The sequence below is a fragment of the Trachemys scripta genome, chromosome 2, assembly GCF_013100865.1.
Source record: "Trachemys scripta elegans isolate TJP31775 chromosome 2, CAS_Tse_1.0, whole genome shotgun sequence".
In the NCBI taxonomy this organism is placed as follows: Eukaryota; Metazoa; Chordata; order Testudines; family Emydidae; genus Trachemys; species Trachemys scripta.
The window spans coordinates 180,097,238-180,115,955 of NC_048299.1; the positions used below are offsets into that span (position 1 = coordinate 180,097,238).

At 44.7% G+C, this 18,718-nt stretch overlaps 1 protein-coding gene across 6 annotated transcripts; it reads left to right on the top strand.

Moving 5' to 3' along the window:
* Nucleotides 1–3,155: 3,155 nt before the first annotated feature.
* On the top strand, nt 3,156–12,888 carry GMNN (geminin DNA replication inhibitor). Of its 6 annotated transcripts, none has more exons than XM_034762441.1 (7): nt 3,156–3,303; nt 4,221–4,289; nt 7,784–7,876; nt 8,776–8,911; nt 9,969–10,051; nt 10,129–10,239; nt 12,374–12,888. In XM_034762441.1, exons 2-7 carry the CDS (start codon nt 4,233–4,235, stop codon nt 12,566–12,568), a joined length of 675 nt encoding a protein of 224 aa, XP_034618332.1. In that variant the 5' UTR covers nt 3,156–3,303; nt 4,221–4,232; the 3' UTR covers nt 12,569–12,888. The 6 variants fall into 6 exon arrangements, with proteins under 6 accessions (XP_034618332.1, XP_034618329.1, XP_034618333.1 ...); XM_034762438.1 differs by having other exon boundaries at nt 3,157–3,303; nt 7,781–7,876; XM_034762442.1 differs by having other exon boundaries at nt 3,166–3,291.
* Nucleotides 12,889–18,718: the final 5,830 nt, after the last annotated feature.

Consider the following 18,718-nt stretch of genomic DNA (forward strand, 5'->3'; position numbering starts at 1 on the left):
CACTTGCACTGGGACTCAGGGTTCAGCCCCGCTGGAGGTGCGCTGGGACTCGTGGCTTCAGTCCTGCTGAGACTCACACCAGGACTTGGGCTTCAGCCCCACCTGGAATTGGGGCTTCAGCCCCACAGGAGGTGCACCAGGACTGAAGCCCCCCAGGGGTCTGAAGCCTTAAGTCCCGGCACGCCTTAGGCAGCACTGAAGCCTCGAATCCTGGTGCGAGCAGAAGGTGCGCCGGGGCTCGGAGCTTCATCCCTGCCGGAGGTGCCCCGGGACTCATGCCAGAAGCTGGGAATCAGTGACAGAGGATGGATCACTTGATGATTACCTGTTCTGTTCATTCCCTCTGGGGCACCTGGCACTGACCACTGTCGGAAGACAGGATACTGGGCTAGATGGACCTTTGGTCTGACCCAGTAGGGCCATTCTTATGTTCATGGGACTCAGGGCTTCAGCCCCACCTGGAATCAGGGCTTCAGCTCTGCGGGAGGCGTGCCAGGACTGAAGCCTCCCCGAAAGGGTTCAAGCCTTGAGTCCCGACGCAAGTGGGAGGCATGCTGGGACTCGGGGCTTCAACCCCACTGGGACTTGGGACTTCAGTCCCGCCACTCCTGAAGGTGCGCCGGGACTCACAAACCCCAGGAGGAGCACAGGTGAGGTTAAGGGCACTAAACTGGGCTTTGATGGGTAATTAGGTGGGCAGTTCTGGGTTTACAATGGTGCTAATGGTGCCAGGTCCACACTGGGAAGGGGCCCATTACGTACCCATCTAACCCATCTACAAGGCCAGATCTGGCCCCTCGCCCGGGGGAGTCTAGCTCCTGGGCCTTGCTGTGTGCCCAGCAGTCGAGCTCTGCCATGCGGGCTAGGCAGGACTGCTGGCTGCGGGGCCTGTGGGTGTGGCTGAGCCGGATGGGCTCTCAGGGGGTCGCATCTTAGGGGTCTGCCCCGCTCCCCAGCACAACTCCAGCTACTGCCTGCCACCTGTGGGGCCTCACCCGCCTCCCTGGGCGAAGCTGCCTGGTATCGCTGCAGAGGCCGGGCTGGTCTCAGCCAGTGGGGTTGGGGGCAGCATGCCCTCCGCCCCGCCAGGCAATTGGAACTCCTGGCTGGTCGTGCTGCTGCTCCCAATGGGCCAGAGCACTGCCCAACTCACCCAGGACATTCTGCCGGCTTGGTCTAGAAGACACAGTCATCTCCTAGTGGGGCCGATGAGTGTGGTGTGTGAGACAGGGCATGGGGGAGTGGGTCTCTGGATGGTTTTGGGGGGTGCTGGTCAGTGAAGGGTAGGGGAGGTTTGTTTGTTTTGGGGTGCTGGGCAGTGAAGGGTCTGTGCTGGCAGGGGAGGGATTGGGGATGTCTTTGTGAGCTGGGGTGCTGGGTAGTGGGGGGGTCTTTGTGGGGCACTGTGCAGTTGTGGTGCTGGGAGTATAAGTGGTGCTGGGCAGTGGAGGTTCTGTCTGGGACCCTGAAGGGGCACTGGGCAGGGGGTGGTGGTGTGCAGGGCGCTGTGCAGTTGTGGTGGTGGGGTCTCTGGGCGGGGGGGAGCGCTGGGCATAGCAAGGGGACATCATGGCACATAGCGTGGGCCTGCCCCCAAAGGGCAGGGTCAGGCTGGCCAGTGTGCATCTCGTTGCTGCCGGTTTGTAAACAGTGCTCTCGCACTTTGCTGGGCAGAGCGGGGCACCATGGCCCATTGCCCACTGCTGGACTCTCGCTCTGGAAACCGACCCCCCCAGTATGGCCCATTGCACCCATGGGGGCCCGCAAATATGTTTGGCGCCAAGCCCACAAAAGGTTAATCAGCTTGTAAATGGATGGAACTAATGAGAGGGGAGATTGGATTGGGAACTAATGGATTGGGTATGACAGGAGCAGAGGGGGTTAAGAGCTCTAGCTGCAGGTGATCAAAATGACCTTACTGAACACATTTGGGAGAGTGGGTAACACAAATTCTCTCTCTCCCACACACACACCCCGAGATTTTGGTGGGAGGCAACTTTAACTGTTATTCCAGCCAGGGGCTACTTAGGCACCTGGAAATGCTAGGGTTTTTTTTGCAGCTAATAACGTTTAGAAATTAGCTGACAGGAGCACTGTATCTAATTCCTAAGTAAAAAAGAGAAATAAATACACACAATGGGATCTGGGAGTGCAAAAGTCAAAGGACAGATAAAAACAACAACCTGTGATTGTGGTGGCGGGGGGCAGGGAGGAGGGCTGGCTTATGGTTGTTGATCGCCCGAAACTGGCAATAATGTAATACCCGCCCCTTGGAGAAGAAGCCCCATTCGCCCCCGACCTACCCTAGCCCCCACTGCCATCTGGGGCTCTGTTGCCACCGGCAGGGAGGCTCCGGAGCTGCCCCAGCTGTGGTCCCAGCCTGGGGTGGTGAGGGGTGCAGATAGGGGCAGGGGGGGAGGGGCAGCTCAGGATCCCCACCCTAAAAATTGTTCCAGTGCCATGGGCCCTGTCTCTTGTGGTGGTCCAGAGCTAAGCCCCCCATTGCCCAAAGGCCTGGCAGCCATGCCTATGGGTAAGCGATTTAAGTTACTTTCACCCCTGCCCCCATCCCAGCCCCCTGAGCCAGCTCCCTGAAAATGAGCGAGTGAGTGTGGGGAGAGGGAGCGGGATGGAGTGAGAGGGGGCGGGGCCTCAGAAGAGGGACAGGACCAGGGTGTTCAGGTTTTGTGCTACCCTGTTTCCCCGAAAATAAGACAGTGTCTTATATTAATTTTTGCTCCCAAAGATGCGCTAGGTCTTATTTTCAGGGGATGTCTTATTTTTCAGAAATGAAAAATGCCTTATTATCGGTGGATGCCTTATTATCGGGGAGGTCTTATTATCGGGGGGATGCCTTATATTACAACGAGAGGCAAAACTGTAAGTAGGCCTTATTTTCGGAGGATGTCTTATTTTCGGGGAAACAGGGTAGTAGAGAGTTGGCAACACTCCCCCCTCCTGTCCCCCTTCTCCCGACCACTGCCCCGCCCCCCAACAGCGCCCCGCCCCCTCCTTCTCCTCCCGCGGGCGGGGCAGGGCGTAGCACTGACGCGCAGGGCCTGCTGGGCCGGGATAGGAGGAACAGGATACGATTGGGGGCTGGGGAGGCGACGGGAGGACGTACGGTTTCACTAACCCCACCCCCTGCGCCGCGCGGGGCTTCACGGGAGGAAAGCCGGTCACGAGAGGGCACGTGACCGGAGTCGGTGGCTATTTATAGGCCCGCGCGCAGAGCTACTGACCGCTCTGGTGTGCTTCCTCGTAGCGCGCGCGCGGCAGGACGGCTGCAGGGTGAGGAGTCGGGTGAGTCTGGGGGCGCTGGGCCCCCTGCTGGGCGGTGGCGGCGCAGGGTTCCGCGGTGGGGGGAGAGGAACGCGAGGGCGGGGGGAGGCTCAGCGTCTTCCGGGCGGTCTCGCGCGGTTGGGGGTGGAGCGGCTCGCGCTCTGCTGCGGGACTGGCTGAGTGTTCGGGTTTTGGCGGGTTTCTCCCGACAGGTGCGGGGAGGGAGTTCGGCGTTTTGCGGGCGGTCTCGCGGGGTTGGCGGTTGGCGCGGGCTCGCGCCCTGCGGCGGGGCTGGCCTGGTGGTTGGGGTTGGGGCGCGCTGGGGTGCAGAGGCTGAGGCCGCGGCAAGAGGCCAAGGGGGCACGTCAGCCCCGGTTCTCGGCGGCCTGGCCGGGGAGATAACCCTGCCACGGGGGGGACGGCAGGTGGGTCGCGGTCCGGCGGAGGCGGGGGGTGACCTGCGGGGCTTTCCGCTGCTTGCGCCTGGCGGCTTGCGGAGCCTCGGCGGGGGCGCCGCATGTCCAAGGGCTCTTGTCTGGAGCCCGCGGCCCGGTTTTGGAGATGAGCAGCGGGCGGGTCCTCCGGGCTCGGAGCGCTTGGGGGCTGCCGTCCCCGCACAACAGCCCCCACGGCCCCCCCTCGCACGCGGGGTTGGGGGGTAGGGTCCATGCGCCTGCCCCGAGGAGCCCCTCCGTGGTGTGAACGGGCGGAAGGGGGGCAGCAGGCTGCTCAAACGTGCCAGCGCACGTACCGTTTTGCCCATTACAAGAGGCTGATGGCTGCGGCGGGCTCGTGAAGCTGAGCTGGGGAAGGTGGGAGCCCGTGGCTGGCTTGTTCTGACAGACGGGCGTGCCACGGGGCAAACTGAACTTGTGTTTTCTGCTGTGACTAATACATTTGCTTTTCTGTGTCTTTGTCTCCATTGGTATAAAACACAGCTCTGTAGTCAGATGAATTTCAGTATGAAGCAGAAATTGGATGCAGGAAAAGGCTCAGGAACTATAAAGGTTTGTAACCTGACTTAGCATTACTCAAGTCTTTAAAGTGTTATATGAAGGTAAAAACAAATAGATCAGATTGTAATCACAGACTTTGCGTGGTCATCTGTAATCACTCCAGATGTAGCTCAGTTCCTTATATCCACACCATTTTATAATGCTAACTAAAAAGAGATCATGTGACTTTCTTATCATGAAAGATGTTAGATGCTCTGGTGACTCAGTCCTTCCACTTTTTTTGTAGAGCAGATACATAGTTCACAAAGACATTGAAAATATGCCACCCTGGGGATAAAGGATTACAAACAGCTTGGACTGCACTGAGTTTTCTCCCAGTGCTTCAATGATCTTTTAAGTATATGCGCTTCATTCCAGGCACAAGTTTGTATATAGCACATTTCAAATGCTACTAACCTGGATCACACTTGAGTTGGTGACCTGCTGGCTTTGTATCTCGTTGCCAATTCCCTATACCACCCAGTCAATATAAAGCTAATTATACTAAGCAACAGAGGGTCCTGTGGCACCTTTGAGACTAACAGAAGTACTGGGAGCATAAGCGTTCGTGGGTAAGAACCTCACTTCTTCAGATGCAAGACTTCTGAAGAAGTGAGGTTCTTACCCACGAACGCTTATGCTCCCAGTACTTCTGTTAGTCTCAAAGGTGCCACAGGACCCTCTGTTGCTTTTTACAGATTCAGACTAACACGGCTACCCCTCTGATACTAATTATACTAGTTTTACAGGTTATCATGTAATAATACATGAAATAGTATAACTGATGATTAGAGAACTCTTTCAAGTCTGCATTTCCCAGCCCTGTAGCTGGCTTCCCCTATTGGCATGGGTCTTAAACAGCAAAGAAAATAAACCACAAGAAATAGGGGGCTTTAGAATCCGTTCCATATGAGACTACTTATATTATGAAATTAACTCATTTTAAGTTAGGTTTGATCCCTCTAAACTAAGATCCTTATTTTAAAAGAAATCTGTTTTGCAGTNGTCTTGCATCTGAAGAAGTGAGGTTCTTACCCACGAACGCTTATGCTCCCAGTACTTCTGTTAGTCTCAAAGGTGCCACAGGACCCTCTGTTGCTTTTTACAGATTCAGACTAACACGGCTACCCCTCTGATACTAATTATACTAGTTTTACAGGTTATCATGTAATAATACATGAAATAGTATAACTGATGATTAGAGAACTCTTTCAAGTCTGCATTTCCCAGCCCTGTAGCTGGCTTCCCCTATTGGCATGGGTCTTAAACAGCAAAGAAAATAAACCACAAGAAATAGGGGGCTTTAGAATCCGTTCCATATGAGACTACTTATATTATGAAATTAACTCATTTTAAGTTAGGTTTGATCCCTCTAAACTAAGATCCTTATTTTAAAAGAAATCTGTTTTGCAGTTTTCTGAAGTAATGCTCTTATTTTCATGCTGGGGGAAAAAATCATTAGAACAAGACTGAACACATAAAGTTGGGCACTTGACCATTGCTTTAGTCTTCAGGTAGTATTTTTGGATGTATACCGTAGCTAATTCAAATATGCTCTGCATATAAAATTGTTAAATGCAGACCAAGTTATTAATGTCTGACTTGTGAGTAGAACAGCCATAATACTAATCTTCAAAAAATTCCCCACATTGGAAACTCTAGAGCATGTAAAACTCAAAATGCGGTGCCTAAGATAAGTTGCTGGGTTATTTTTGTGACCTCTGTAAACCGAGTGGGGATTTCAGATGACCTTCCAAGGTCAATGTCCAGCCCAGATGAAAGGGCTGTCTTCACATCGTCCTTGGCTTTAGTAGGGAATGTAATATGCTGTGCTGTTAGAACCCTACTACCACTAACATTGTTTTAATCCTTTTTTCAAATTTGCCCAGTATGTAGTCAGTCTTAAATCCAAATCTAAAACAGTTTTATTTAGAGATTTTTTTTACTCTTAATATAAGAGTAGATCAGTGATATACCTAATACAATATTAGTGTAATCCAGGGAGTATCCAAATTCTGGACAGTTCAGAACAAGTATAAGACTTCCTTAAGAGCCTGTAGCAGTCTTGACTTTATTTGGTGTGCTGGGTGAAGTCCTGGATGTCAGTCTGGGGGAAGACATGGGGGTAAAAGTCACCTAGAAGTAATGTGGGTATTATAATGTTGAGTGGCTCTTAATCCTATGTTCCTCATTCTGCATAGTGCAAGATCTGTATTCTTGTCATCCCTGTCCTTCCCAAAGAAACTTACAGGAACTTTAAAATTGCTCAGTGTTAGAGTGTGAAGACTAATCCTGTACCCTTAAAGTCAGTTTTAGTGAAAATGATCAGACATGTCCATGACTAAACATTTATTCTTGGGATCATCTTAGCGAGCATATTGCCATGATCTTATTTTAGAGTGTCTGGCTGACTCACTTTTGTGGATGCTTCACTGGTTATCTCAAATATGGAGAACAATGGGTTAACTTAAGCACCTGGCATAGTATTAAAAACTGCATTTTGCCAGAGGAACATTGACCAATCATAGTCTTCAGTAGCTGCAAATAGTATCTGTAATGCTGGTTCCCACAGTAGTTGGCATTTGTCCTCTAGTTCAACACCAAGATAATTGGTGGCAGAAATTTTACCGTGGGAAAGGTGAACTCTTGTCATGTGAAGTACAGTGTGAATTAGTAACTTTCTCACGCTTGTATGGTATTGTGTTCTTGCTATCCCTGTTTGATTGTCTACCATTGTTTACTGTCCCATGGTGGCAGTGTAACTAATGGTTTAAAAAGCTTTAATGCAGGAAATAGGTATTGACATAGGACAAGGAAAGGTGATAAATATCCTGTTCCACAAAACAATAGCCTTCCTGGATCAGTGTGTTATGCCCCAAGCAAGGAAATTCTAGACACATCTTGATGAATGGTTGAAGCAGAACTTCTGTTAAATGCATACAGCCCTTTAAGAACCATTTACATATAGATAGTAAAAAATGAACCTTACATAATTATCTGTGTATGTTTTCCAGTTTAAACTGGTGAAATCACCTTGACCCCCCAAAAATATCGCCCTAATACCTCAAAACAGTTGTCAAAGAACAGAAGCATTCATCTGTGGTGAATGGCCAGTATAATTTGCGGGTTTAAACAGAACACTTGCACTATAATAGCTGAATTGGGAATCCAGTTAGAACACAGCTGCTACCTGACCTGTTTAAAATAGTTCCACTTTGTAGTGTAAATGAGACAGTGTCTTAACCAAGATAAGGCTTATGCAGGTCTTCAGCATTTTATAAAACAGTTAAGATCCAGCTTTGCTATAAATACAAACTATATTGTAATTGTAGTGTAATAAACCCTCAACTAAATTAAAACAAAGCTTGTTAATCCTGTCTGTAGGAAAGACAAGTGGATTGAAAGTTTAATCCATTACCTTAATGTGGCATGAGAAATTTCATAAATTACCCTACTCCATCCAGGAGTTTAGCTGATTTGTATTAAAACTTTCTCTTTTCAAGAAGTACTTCACAGACAATGCAAACTCAGCCCCAAGACGGACTCTTAAAATGATTCAGCCTTCAGCAGCAGGTTGCCTTGTTGGCAGGGTAAATGAAGTAAGTATTAAGGTGTAATAACTCTACAACAGGGGTTCTCAAACTGGGGGTTGGGACCCCTCAAGGGGTCACGAGGCTATTACATGGGGGCTCGTGAGCTGTCAGCCTCCACCCCAAACACCTCTTTGCCTCTACCATTTATAATAGTGTTAAAAATTAAAAACATGTTTTTATATATTTAAGGGGAGGTCTCACTTAGAGGCTTGCTATGTGAAAGGGGTCACCAGTAGAAAAGTTTGAGAACCACTGCTCTACAACACAATCTGTAACAGTAATTAAATGCTATCATGTTTAATGTAGAAGGGCTAAAGGACTATAATCAGGTCATAAATTGCATATGATATCCATTAACTATAACAAGTAATTACTATACAGTTTAAGGTACATCATTTGGCTTTGAATAGTAAATCTAGCATAAATATTTCAAATACTTTGAAAGCACTTGAGAAGAAATTCTTGGACCTCAAACTTATACTGCTAGTGCAAGAAAGCTGTTCGAGGGCTGCGAAAATGTTTTGTGAGTTAAGTTTTTTTTGTTGGCAAGAAGTTGTGCCACACTTGAAATACAGATTACCTATTGCTTATAGGTACAGAAGTTTGAGGGAGGGATAGCTCAGTGGTTTGAGCATTGGCCTGCTAAACCCAGGGTTGTGAGCTCAATTCTTGAGGGGGCCACTTAGGGATCTGGGGCAAAATTGGTCCTGCTAGTGAAGGCAGGGGGCTGGACTCAATGACACTTTGGGGTCCCATCCAGTTCTGAGATATCTCCATATATTAAGTTAAGGAGAAACTCAATCTGTTGCAGTTAGTATAGTTTAGATGAGTTTGCAAGCGTATGAAGACATGTAAAATGTCAAGGAGAAATAGCATCTCAGAAAACCAAACTTATTGTATTACAGCCTGCTAAATGTTCAATCAAAAGGAAACTTTGGAGTGATCAGCTAATTGCAAAGACCTGCAAAGCTGAGGTTGTGGACCCAGAACAGAAAAATGAAAATCTAAAAGTCACTCAAGCTGTTGATCTCATGGTAAAAAGTATGTTTTCTTATTTTAAGAATATAAATATTTATACTTCAAAATATATATATACTTCAAACAATATGCCATTGCTGGAAACTTCATGTGTATATCTCAATACTACTACTTAATTTTGGTATGCTACTACAAGCAAGTACACCTCTACCCCGATATAACACGACCTGATATAACACGAATTTGGATATAACGCAGTAAAGCAGTGCTCCGGAGAGGTGGGGTTGCACGCTCCAGCAGATCGAAGCAAATTCAATATAATGCAGTTTCACCTATAATGCAGTAAGATTTTTTTGGCTCCTGAGGACAGTTATATCAGGGTAGAGGTATAATGGGCTTAGAATTATTAAATTGGCCCTTGCCAACATTGGGTAGCAACACTTAATCATTTTAATGATCACATTCTCTTAAGCATCATTTACACAGATCTATGCAAAGTTTAAAACTTTTACACTGTCACTTAAGGTGACTTGGCCCAGCAGTATGTGAGGCTCAAGAGCATTTCAACTTTGGGAATTGTACTTTAGTTTAGCATGCTGTCACAATTCAGGCCATATTACCACTTGCCAACCAAATTAAGCAGGTAGCCTGACCCAGTTTTTATAAATATTGTTCTAAAATAGGTGAGAGAATATCTGGGTTCAAGCTATGTGATTGGTGTCTTGGAAGTGGTCAGCCTTTGCTACTTCTAGCGAGCCTATTCTGCTGCTACTCATTGCAGAAGTGGCTAGGTTCAATATGTCTTGCAGTTGGGACCATTCTGCAGTGCATGTTGTGACACTTATTGAAGCAGCTTCAGAAAATGTTATGTCAAGCATATTGGTATAACCCTGAATTTGACCCAGATGCCAAATCAAATGTCTCAAGTTACTAAGCTCATTTGTTAACCACTTCAGTGGTTTTTAGCAGGTCAGAATGGGTTGTAGAAAATATTGAAATGACAAATACTCAAAACATATGGAACTCTTATATTTAAATTTACTCTATATTTTAATCATCTTGAATTTCAGGCTTATTTACATAAGATACATGAGTTTTTCATTTTAAACTCTTCCTACAGAAAATCCTCCCTCTCGGTATTGGAAGGAAGTGGCTGAAGAAAGGAGGAAGGCACTGTATGAAGTGCTTCAGGAAAATGAAAAGGTAGTTCATCAGATTAAATACCTTTTCACTTTTTCTCTTGGCTAGTCCTAGATAAAACTTCATCTTTTTTTTTCTAGCTGCACGAAGAGATTGAACAGAAAGATGGTGAAATTGCCCGTCTAAAAGAAGAAAATGATGAGCTGGTATTACTTGCAGAACATGTGCAGTACATGACAAACATGATTGAGGTAAACTCACATGACTGGTTTTCAATCCATAGTGTTAAACATTCCACTGTCACTTACATCAAAGGTATCAAAACATGACTTCTGTTTAGAGTACATTTTTGTATTCTGTATAGAGAAAGTATCTGATCATAAGGTCAGTTTACTATGCTGCAAGTGCTGGACATCTAGGTGAGTGAGTGACTTGGAAGCAATCACAATGTAAGCAATCAAGACAAAGCTGATTTCCCTAATCAGCTTGTCCAATCCATAGAACAATGACCCTTCTGATTGTAAGGAAGGAGATGAAGTTTCTCAGCCTGGACACATACCTGGAGTAAGACACTACATTGAAGGGTGGTATCCACCACCACATGTAGGCAGAATGGGCTGAAGAGAAGGCAGGAAGGGACTCTGCTTAAAAGGCAGACAAGACCTCTCACACACAATGATAAGATACGCCTGGGGGTGTCTCAGGACTACTTGCCTTTCAGAGTTCTCTGGGGCTTTTTTCTAAATGATAGTGACTGGTTACATTCTTCGGAAAATCTTGTTCCTTGCCTTCTGCCACTTTGTCACCAAAGGGATTAAACCAGGAGCCAGAATTACTTACAACAAGGTAGAACTCTAGGGGAGCCTGTTCAAGCAACAGGGGCTCAGAAGGCTTGAGGCACTGGTTTTATGGACTAAGGTAGTGGGACTCCCCAGACCCACAACCCAAGAAGGGGCTCTGACAAGGTCTGTGCCAGTGTGCCTTAGCTAGAATCTGTGGGTCAACCCCCAGATCTAGAGAGGATTTGAAGCATACCAGGGCCCAGGATTGGGTCCACTTTCAACACACTCCCTGACCAGAAGGACAGGGCCAGATTGTAACAGTAATTGTTCAGCCAGGTGCTGTGGCTCTTGGAAGGTAAACTGTGGGTGATTGAAGCATCTTCAGACTCTTGGCTGGAGTGCTTCCAATATGAAATTGGGTAACAGATGAGTTATGTAGTGACTCTAGGGGGATTCTGAAGTTGGTAGTACCCCTAAAGGTATTTGTGCTGAGTAAGATTGAGGACTTCAGCCTAGGAATCTTGATGAATTCTTTCAAAGGCCTGATCTAAATGTTTGCATTGACATAATTAAAGAGGTCCTACCAGTGGAGACCCAATGTAGACATTTGTATATCTGTATAGTCTGTACTTGTAAGCTTACAGGCACAAGCTAAACTGATAAGCCAAGTTTAAATCAAGATAGGTGCTTGCACAGGGTTTTGCACTGATTTTTAACTAGTCTAATTTGTGTATAGACAAGCCCTGAGACTGAAGTATATGCACAGTGGTGCTTCTCCAGTTGGATAATTAAACTCTTGTTATAACATTACTTGTACATAAATTTATTCCTTCCACATTTATTGTCCTAGAAGATTAAGACCACCCCCAGGATTACTGTAAGAGGGATAAAGGAAAAGCTTTGGTCTGAACTGATGTGAATAGTGAAGGTTGCTGTTATTCATAATGCAATACTTAAGTTTGTCTAAATGGGGCCCAACTTCAGATGTTAGCTGACTCTTGAATGCTCTAAAGCTGGCTGTTATAATGTCTGATAAAGAGAAATAATTTAGACAAATTGTTCTGGGTTACTTAAATCTTCAAAACTGTGCAATCTGCTCCTCTAGGACCAAGAACCAACAGGTCAGTACTGAGCTTTTTGCTTCTGGTTGGCAGCTTGTTAAACTATTTGTAAAGCTGACATCATAAACTTTTGTCACTGCAATATATTGTGTGGAACTAAGGAAACAATATTAATGTGGTATAGTAATAAACTTAATCCCAAACAGTACCTTATCAAAAAGTTCATCTCTTGGTTAATACTTTGCCTCCGCTGCCTGGAAAATCTGGAAGACCTTAATATCAACAAGCCAGATGCAACTTGCAATTGTAGACTGCATTTTTGGGGTGAGAGCTTCTGCTTTTTAGTAGGCAGGGTTTTTGTCACTCAAACGCATAACCTTATCACTTCATGGCTTAGCTAATACATGACTGATCAGTAAAATGGAATCCATTTAGACTCTGCACTCTAAACTTAGTATCAATATTTTCTATGGAAATAAAAGTGCATCCTTATAGAAACACAACTTAACACATCCTTAAGAGTTCTCTTCTGTATCTTTTAGAGACTAACTGGGCAGGCACCTGATGGCCTTGAGTCACTGAAAAATCTAGACTTGGAGGAATTTGAGCAGGAGGATGAAGAGGGTGATTCTGAGGGTGATGTAGATTGTGATTCTGAAGAGTTGCCGTCACAGGTCTCATGTGATTCTAGGGAGACTGCCACAGATTCATCTGCAGAGAAAGCTAGAAGTCTGTGAAAACGGCTTGGCAAACTTGAGTGGCCAGTGTGCACATGGCTTCCTATCTTAATTGCTAAATGACTGTTGGAAGAATATACTGCCAAAGTTTACCTCAGATAAGTTACAAGTCTTGTGGAAGCTTTAAAAGTTCACAATGGGTTTTAACTGGTAATATGTAGCAATGGAAATAGCTGTATACTACCTAAACAAGGTATTACAGACTGAATTTGGTCACTTCTATAAAATGGAAATACTATGTATTTCTAACTTGTGTAAATAGTATCTGTTGCTTTGACATGAGAATGTGTACTTGATAAATAAACTAAACTCTACCAAAACACTCTGCCTCTTAAAACATGGTGCATGGGGGACAGATTAAGGTTTCATACTCTGGGAGATATAGAAGTCTGGCAGTCACTGAGCAAACATGAACATACAGCATAAGCACTTGATAAAGTGATTCTTAGTTAATGCCTCATGGAACTGCTCAGTGTAATACAAACTTAAGTACTGTATAACTGGTTTTAGAACTTCTTTTGTCTCAAACTAGAATTAAAGGTTAACCATTCTCTAGGCAAGCCTTTATGGGTGAATTGTAAAATCTACAGCTGGGCTATTAAGATATAGGATCTAGTTATGGTGGTTCTGTTCTGTCTGTAGAAGGGCTTGGCAGCATCAAGCTACACTCACATAGGATTTTCCCGCTGTCTTTCGTGATGCGAGTTGTATAGGCTACAGTTGCAGTTCCGGTATGTAGTGAACTCCCAACAAAATAGCTATTTGGGGAGTATCTTGTATGGATGGATTAGTTAACTTCATTGTCCCCTGCAGTTTCTGGCAAAGACTAAGCTGCATGAAGAGGAAATACACAGATTTCTGTGGAGAAAGGAAGATAGGATAAATATCCTATGGGAACTAGTGTTGATACCAGACACCTGTAATCACTTCCTGCATCTTATCCTAGTAGATACTCCTTGAATCCAGGTACAGCTTGTGTACACACTTCTCTCCAGTGTTAAAAGTAGTTCATAGTGTTCACTCTTCCTCTCCAGGAAGAGGAAAACATAACTATTTACCTAGTGGGTTTTTCAAAACGTGGGGTGGGGTGGGGGGAGGGATATATTGGCCTTTCTAAAAGAGGGGGAGGGGGAAATGGCTGCAGTCAGTGCTGAAAGCAAAAAAATCATAATTGTATTATGTCTGAGTCAAACCTCATTAGTCCCTACCCCGGGCACTAACTTGTTTGTACATCCCTTAGTGTAGTAGAGCCCAACCCATTAGTAGTCGTGGATACTACTGCAATATAAATGCTTAACCAGAATAAAAGTGTGTAAATTCTACTAACAAGGGACCACTCTGAAATGTAATTGACTTTTGCTAGAATATTTGCAAATTGCCCACATCTAATAAACTAAACCTGACAACTAAGTGGTAGGTATAAGTGATGGTGAATTTTTAAAATAAGATTTGCATTTTACCTAAAAATAAAAACTTGTGCAGTGGTTCTCAACCTGCGGCCCAATCAGCACACAGCTATGGCTCCTGTAACATCCTCAGGGCCATACAGATGGTTGGTTTTGTGTTTACAGTAACTCCTTGCTTAACATTGTAGTTATGTTCCTGAAAAATGCCACTTCAAGTGAATCTAATTTCCCTGTAAGAATTAATGTTGGGGGGGGGGGTGTCCCAGGAAATTTTTTGCCAGACAAGACTATATTTTATACACCTCTACCCCAATATAATGCTGTCCTCGGGAGCCAAAAAAAATCTTACCATCTTATAGGTGAAACCGTGTCATATCAAACTTGCTTTGATCTGCTGGAGCATGCAGCCCTGCCCCCCTGGAGTGCTGCTTTACTGGGTTATATCCAAATTCGTGTTGTATCAGGGTAGAGGTGTGTATATACAGTAAGTATTAAACAATTTAATACTGTACACAGCAATGATTGTGAAGCTTGATTGAGGTGGTGAAATAAGAGGGTGGGATATTTCTCAGGGAATGCCTTACTGTTAAATGATCCAGCACTCAGCTGAGCTCTCAAGGGTTAATACAAGGGTTAAGGTAGCCTAACACTCTACAAGGTAGCACAAATGGAGGGAGGGGAGACAGACGCAGGGTGTGGGGTGTGTGAGATGTGCATTGCCCCTTAATTACACTGACCCTACTCTAAGAGCATTGCCTTTTTAAGTAGATCAGCAAGGTGAGACAGCAGCTGCTGCCAGCAAGCTCCCTGTCATGTTTCCCCCTGATCTGTGGAGATGTGGGGGTGGGGAGGGAGGGTAGGAGTGGGAAGCAGGAGGATGACACCCTGACATTAGCACCCCATTGCACAGCAAGTAGGAGGCTCCCAGGAGCAGCTCCAAGGCAGAGGGCCGGAGCAGCACATGGACAGCTAAACTGCCTGGCAATTGATAGCTGGCTGGGCGGCTGCTGCACAGGGGACTGGGGAGCTGATGGGGGTGGGGAGGGTAGCCAGTCCACCTTGGTTCCAAGCCCCCACCAGCTAGGTCCAATGAGCTGCTGTCAGGGTTCCCTCTCCACTCTGAACTCTAGGGTACAGATGTGGGCACCCACATGAAAGACCCCCTAAGCTTATTTCTACCAGCTTAGGTTAAAAACTTCCCCAAGGCACAAATTCTTTCCTTGCCCTTAGTATCGCTGTCACCACCAAGTGATTTAAACAAACATTTAGGGAGGGCCACTTGGAGCCCTACCTCCACCAAAATATCCCCCCAATCCCTACACCCCCTTTCCTGGGGAGGCTTGAGAATAATAGCCTAACCAATTGGTTACAAAGTGAGCACAGATCAAACCCCCTGGGTCTCTGTTTTTCAGTGTCCTAATCATGTTCTTAAAAGAAGTTTATTTAAAAAAAAATCCCTAAAAGAATCACCTGTGTAAAATCAGGATGGAAGATAACTTTACAAGGTAACAAAGATTCCAACCACAGGATTTCCCCTCTAGCTAAACTTTAAAGTTACAAAAACAGGGATAAACCTCCCTTTTAGCACAGGGAAAATTCACAAGCTGAAACAAAAGATAATCTAACATATTTCCTTGCTGTTACTATTTCTGTAATATTAGGTGCTTATCTCAGATATGGCTTAGAGATGTATTTCCCCTGCCCTGGCTTCTCACTGATGGGGAGAGAACAAAGGAACACTAAAACACAAACCTTCCCCTACAGATTTGAAAGTATCCTGTCCCCTCATTGGTCCTTTTGGTCAGGTGCCAACCAGGTTATCTGAGCTTCTTAACCCTTTACAGGGCAAGGAAGGATTTTTATGCAACCCTTAGCTGTATGTTTATGACAGCTGCTCTTCCTGCAAGCAGTGGACAAAGCAGGTGGTTGCCAAACAACATTATAAGGGAGCGTTGTGCAACTTTAAATGAGCATGTTCTCTAATGATCAGCAACATAATGTTAAGCAGGATGACTTTTAAGTGAGGAGTTACTGTGTGTGTGTGTGTGTGTTGGCTGCAGCCCACTTAACACAACTGCATATGTGGCCCACAGTGGTAAATAGGTTGAGAACCACTGCTTTAATCAACTAAAAACATATTTTCTACAGAACTGACAGTTATCTAGCTCTTGAAACAGAAAATACTCCATGGGAGGGGTTTAATGCAGCTATCAGTCTCACTTAAAATGGAAGGTAGAAACCATTGCTCAATAGCAATACTTAATAGTGACCTATATGATCAACAATTGATTGATTACCTTAATCTCTGCATTGTGAAGGAACAGTGAGTTATGTAATATTTATGACTCTGAAGTGTTTAATAGTGCATACATTTAAAGCACTTATCTGAAGATCTCAATGGGAGTCATAGTAAAGTTAATCAGGTGTTTGCCAGATTAAGCTTCAAATGTTTGCACAATGAGAAGCAGTTTTCCTCATCAAATCTGATGAAAATTTGCTTTACTGTACCTCCTACTTACATAATTTGTGATGTTCTGAAAATGTGAGTTCTGTTTCTGAAATCAAATAAGTTAATGTTAAAAAAATATTTAGTCATAATTTACCATTTGAATTTTCTCAAAAAAAAAATGAAATAATGTAACAAAACAGTGTACAGCTCTTACATGTTAGATGTAAAAATACCCACTTTTGTAGAGTCCCTGAATGTACCTGCCATACACCTTATGTATTTTCTTTATATAAAAGTGTGTTATAAGGAGGGTAGAAACTGGCTTGTATTTTCTCAGATGTATGCGGCCTGTCACAAGCAAGTTTTCAACAAGTTAAACATCTCAATCATAAATGAATACATTTAGTTTGCATTTACAGTTTGTGGTATTTTTTGGACAAATGTTTCGTGTCAAATACAACATGAAATACAGTATTTGAAAACAATTCAAATCGTCTTTGTAATTTTAAAAGACAGTGATCCTCAGGAAAAGGAGGGGAAGAGAAAAGTAAGAGATCAGAGCAGGCCAGCCGAACAGTGAGACAGGAGAAGAAGCAAATATTGCTGCCTTTAAAGGTGAGAAATGATGGATTGCAATTGACATGTAGAGGGAGTGAATATCACATTCTTGCTCCTATCATAGCAATGGCTTATTCACCTACTGTTCTCAAACATCAAGCAGTAGATCCTTAAAAGGCTACTAGTGTGTGAGCATAGAAAGCCAGTAGCACTGGAATCAAGGAAATGGTATCTGATATAGCCATATCTTACAGCCTTAAGGCCTTTCAAATGCTCCTTCTCCCCTTTGATAAAACACTTTGGGATCTAGATGAGCAAAGTATTAAAAAAAACAAACCAAAAAAAAAAAACCCTCAACCACACCACCTTAAAGTTTCACTGTTCATCAGTGATCAATGCGTAAGTGTGTCTGTGTTGGGAGAAGGGGTGGCCATAGTTGCTCAAATGAGCTACTGTTCTAAACAAGTTTAAGGCTAGATGTGCACATCTGGAAGCTCTGAGTCGAAATTTAATACAGTAACTCATCACTTAGTCGTCCCAGTTAACATTGTTTCATTCTAGGTTGCTGATTTATTAGATTCAGAGTAACAGCCGTGTTAGTCTGTATCCGCAAAAAGAACAGGAGTACTTGTGGCACCTTAGAGACTAACAAATTTATTAGAGCATAAGCTTTCGTGGACTACAGCCCACTTCTTCGGATGCATATAGAATGGAACATATAATGAGGAGATATATATATACACACATACAGAGAGATCTATTAGAGAACATACTCATGCAATGTTCCGTTAGGCGGTCCAGGGCGAGCTATACAACCTTATAGCTGCCTGGCATTCCGCTCAGGGGCTTGCCATGCTCTTCCTGCCCAGCTCTGCTGCTGAGTGGGGCTGGGGCATGGGGGCTTGCCCCATTCTGCTTGTCTGATGTTCCAGTTGGGGCGCAGGGGCTTACCCCACTCTGTCTGCTTGGCATTCCAGCCAGGGAGCAGGCAAGCCCTCGACCTCCTGGCAGGAGCACCGGGTGGGCAGAGCTGGGCAAGCCCCTGTGCCCCAACCCCACTGTGCCTCTGCCTCAAGTAGGCTTCACAGTCATCATTGGTTAGTACACTATTGTTTATTTAAAATTATTTAAAACTTGTACGGTATGTATATAATGCCTTTTGTCTGGTTAAAAAAATTTCCCTGGAACCTAAGCCCCACTATTTACATTAATTCTTATGGGGAAATTGGATTTGCTTAACATCATTTCACTTAAAGTAGCATTTTTCAGGAACCATAACTACAACATTTAGTGAAGAGTTACCGTATATACTTTCAAAGGACTGTATCAAAACAGATGCAGTTGTTTTGAAAAGGTTCATGGGAGAGGTTCCCAAAGCACTTCCTGCTTTATGAGCTGTACCCAGCATGTACAGCAGTGAGGGGGACCTTTCCCAGAAAATGCTCTTCAGTTTATAGGGCAGGCATTGACCTAGAAGGTCTGTAAGAGAGCCTGGCAACAGGTTTTTGATTGGGACAGAGAGGCTCTCTGATATCTCCATGTGATTTAAAAAGATTCACAGTCCTGGCTCTGTTCATTGGGACTATTTGTATCTGTAATTGTTTGGAGCATTCAGTCTTATGATGGTAAACTCTTCAGGACAGGGACTGTCTTTATACATGTTTGTAAAGCAGCTGCCATGCTGCGCACATTTTGTAAATCAATCTCATGTTTCATGTTTTCAAGACTTTGCTCTTT

Bases quoted from the DNA above. Each gene is read 5' to 3' on its own strand.
- GMNN (XM_034762438.1), top strand. From the start codon at position 4,233: ATGAATTTCAGTATGAAGCAGAAATTGGATGCAGGAAAAGGCTCAGGA. The intron at 7,877-8,775 runs GTAAGTATTAAG...ATTGTATTACAG, and splicing joins TTGTTGGCAGGGTAAATGAA to CCTGCTAAATGTTCAATCAA. The intron at 10,240-12,373 runs GTAAACTCACAT...TGTATCTTTTAG, and splicing joins ACATGACAAACATGATTGAG to AGACTAACTGGGCAGGCACC.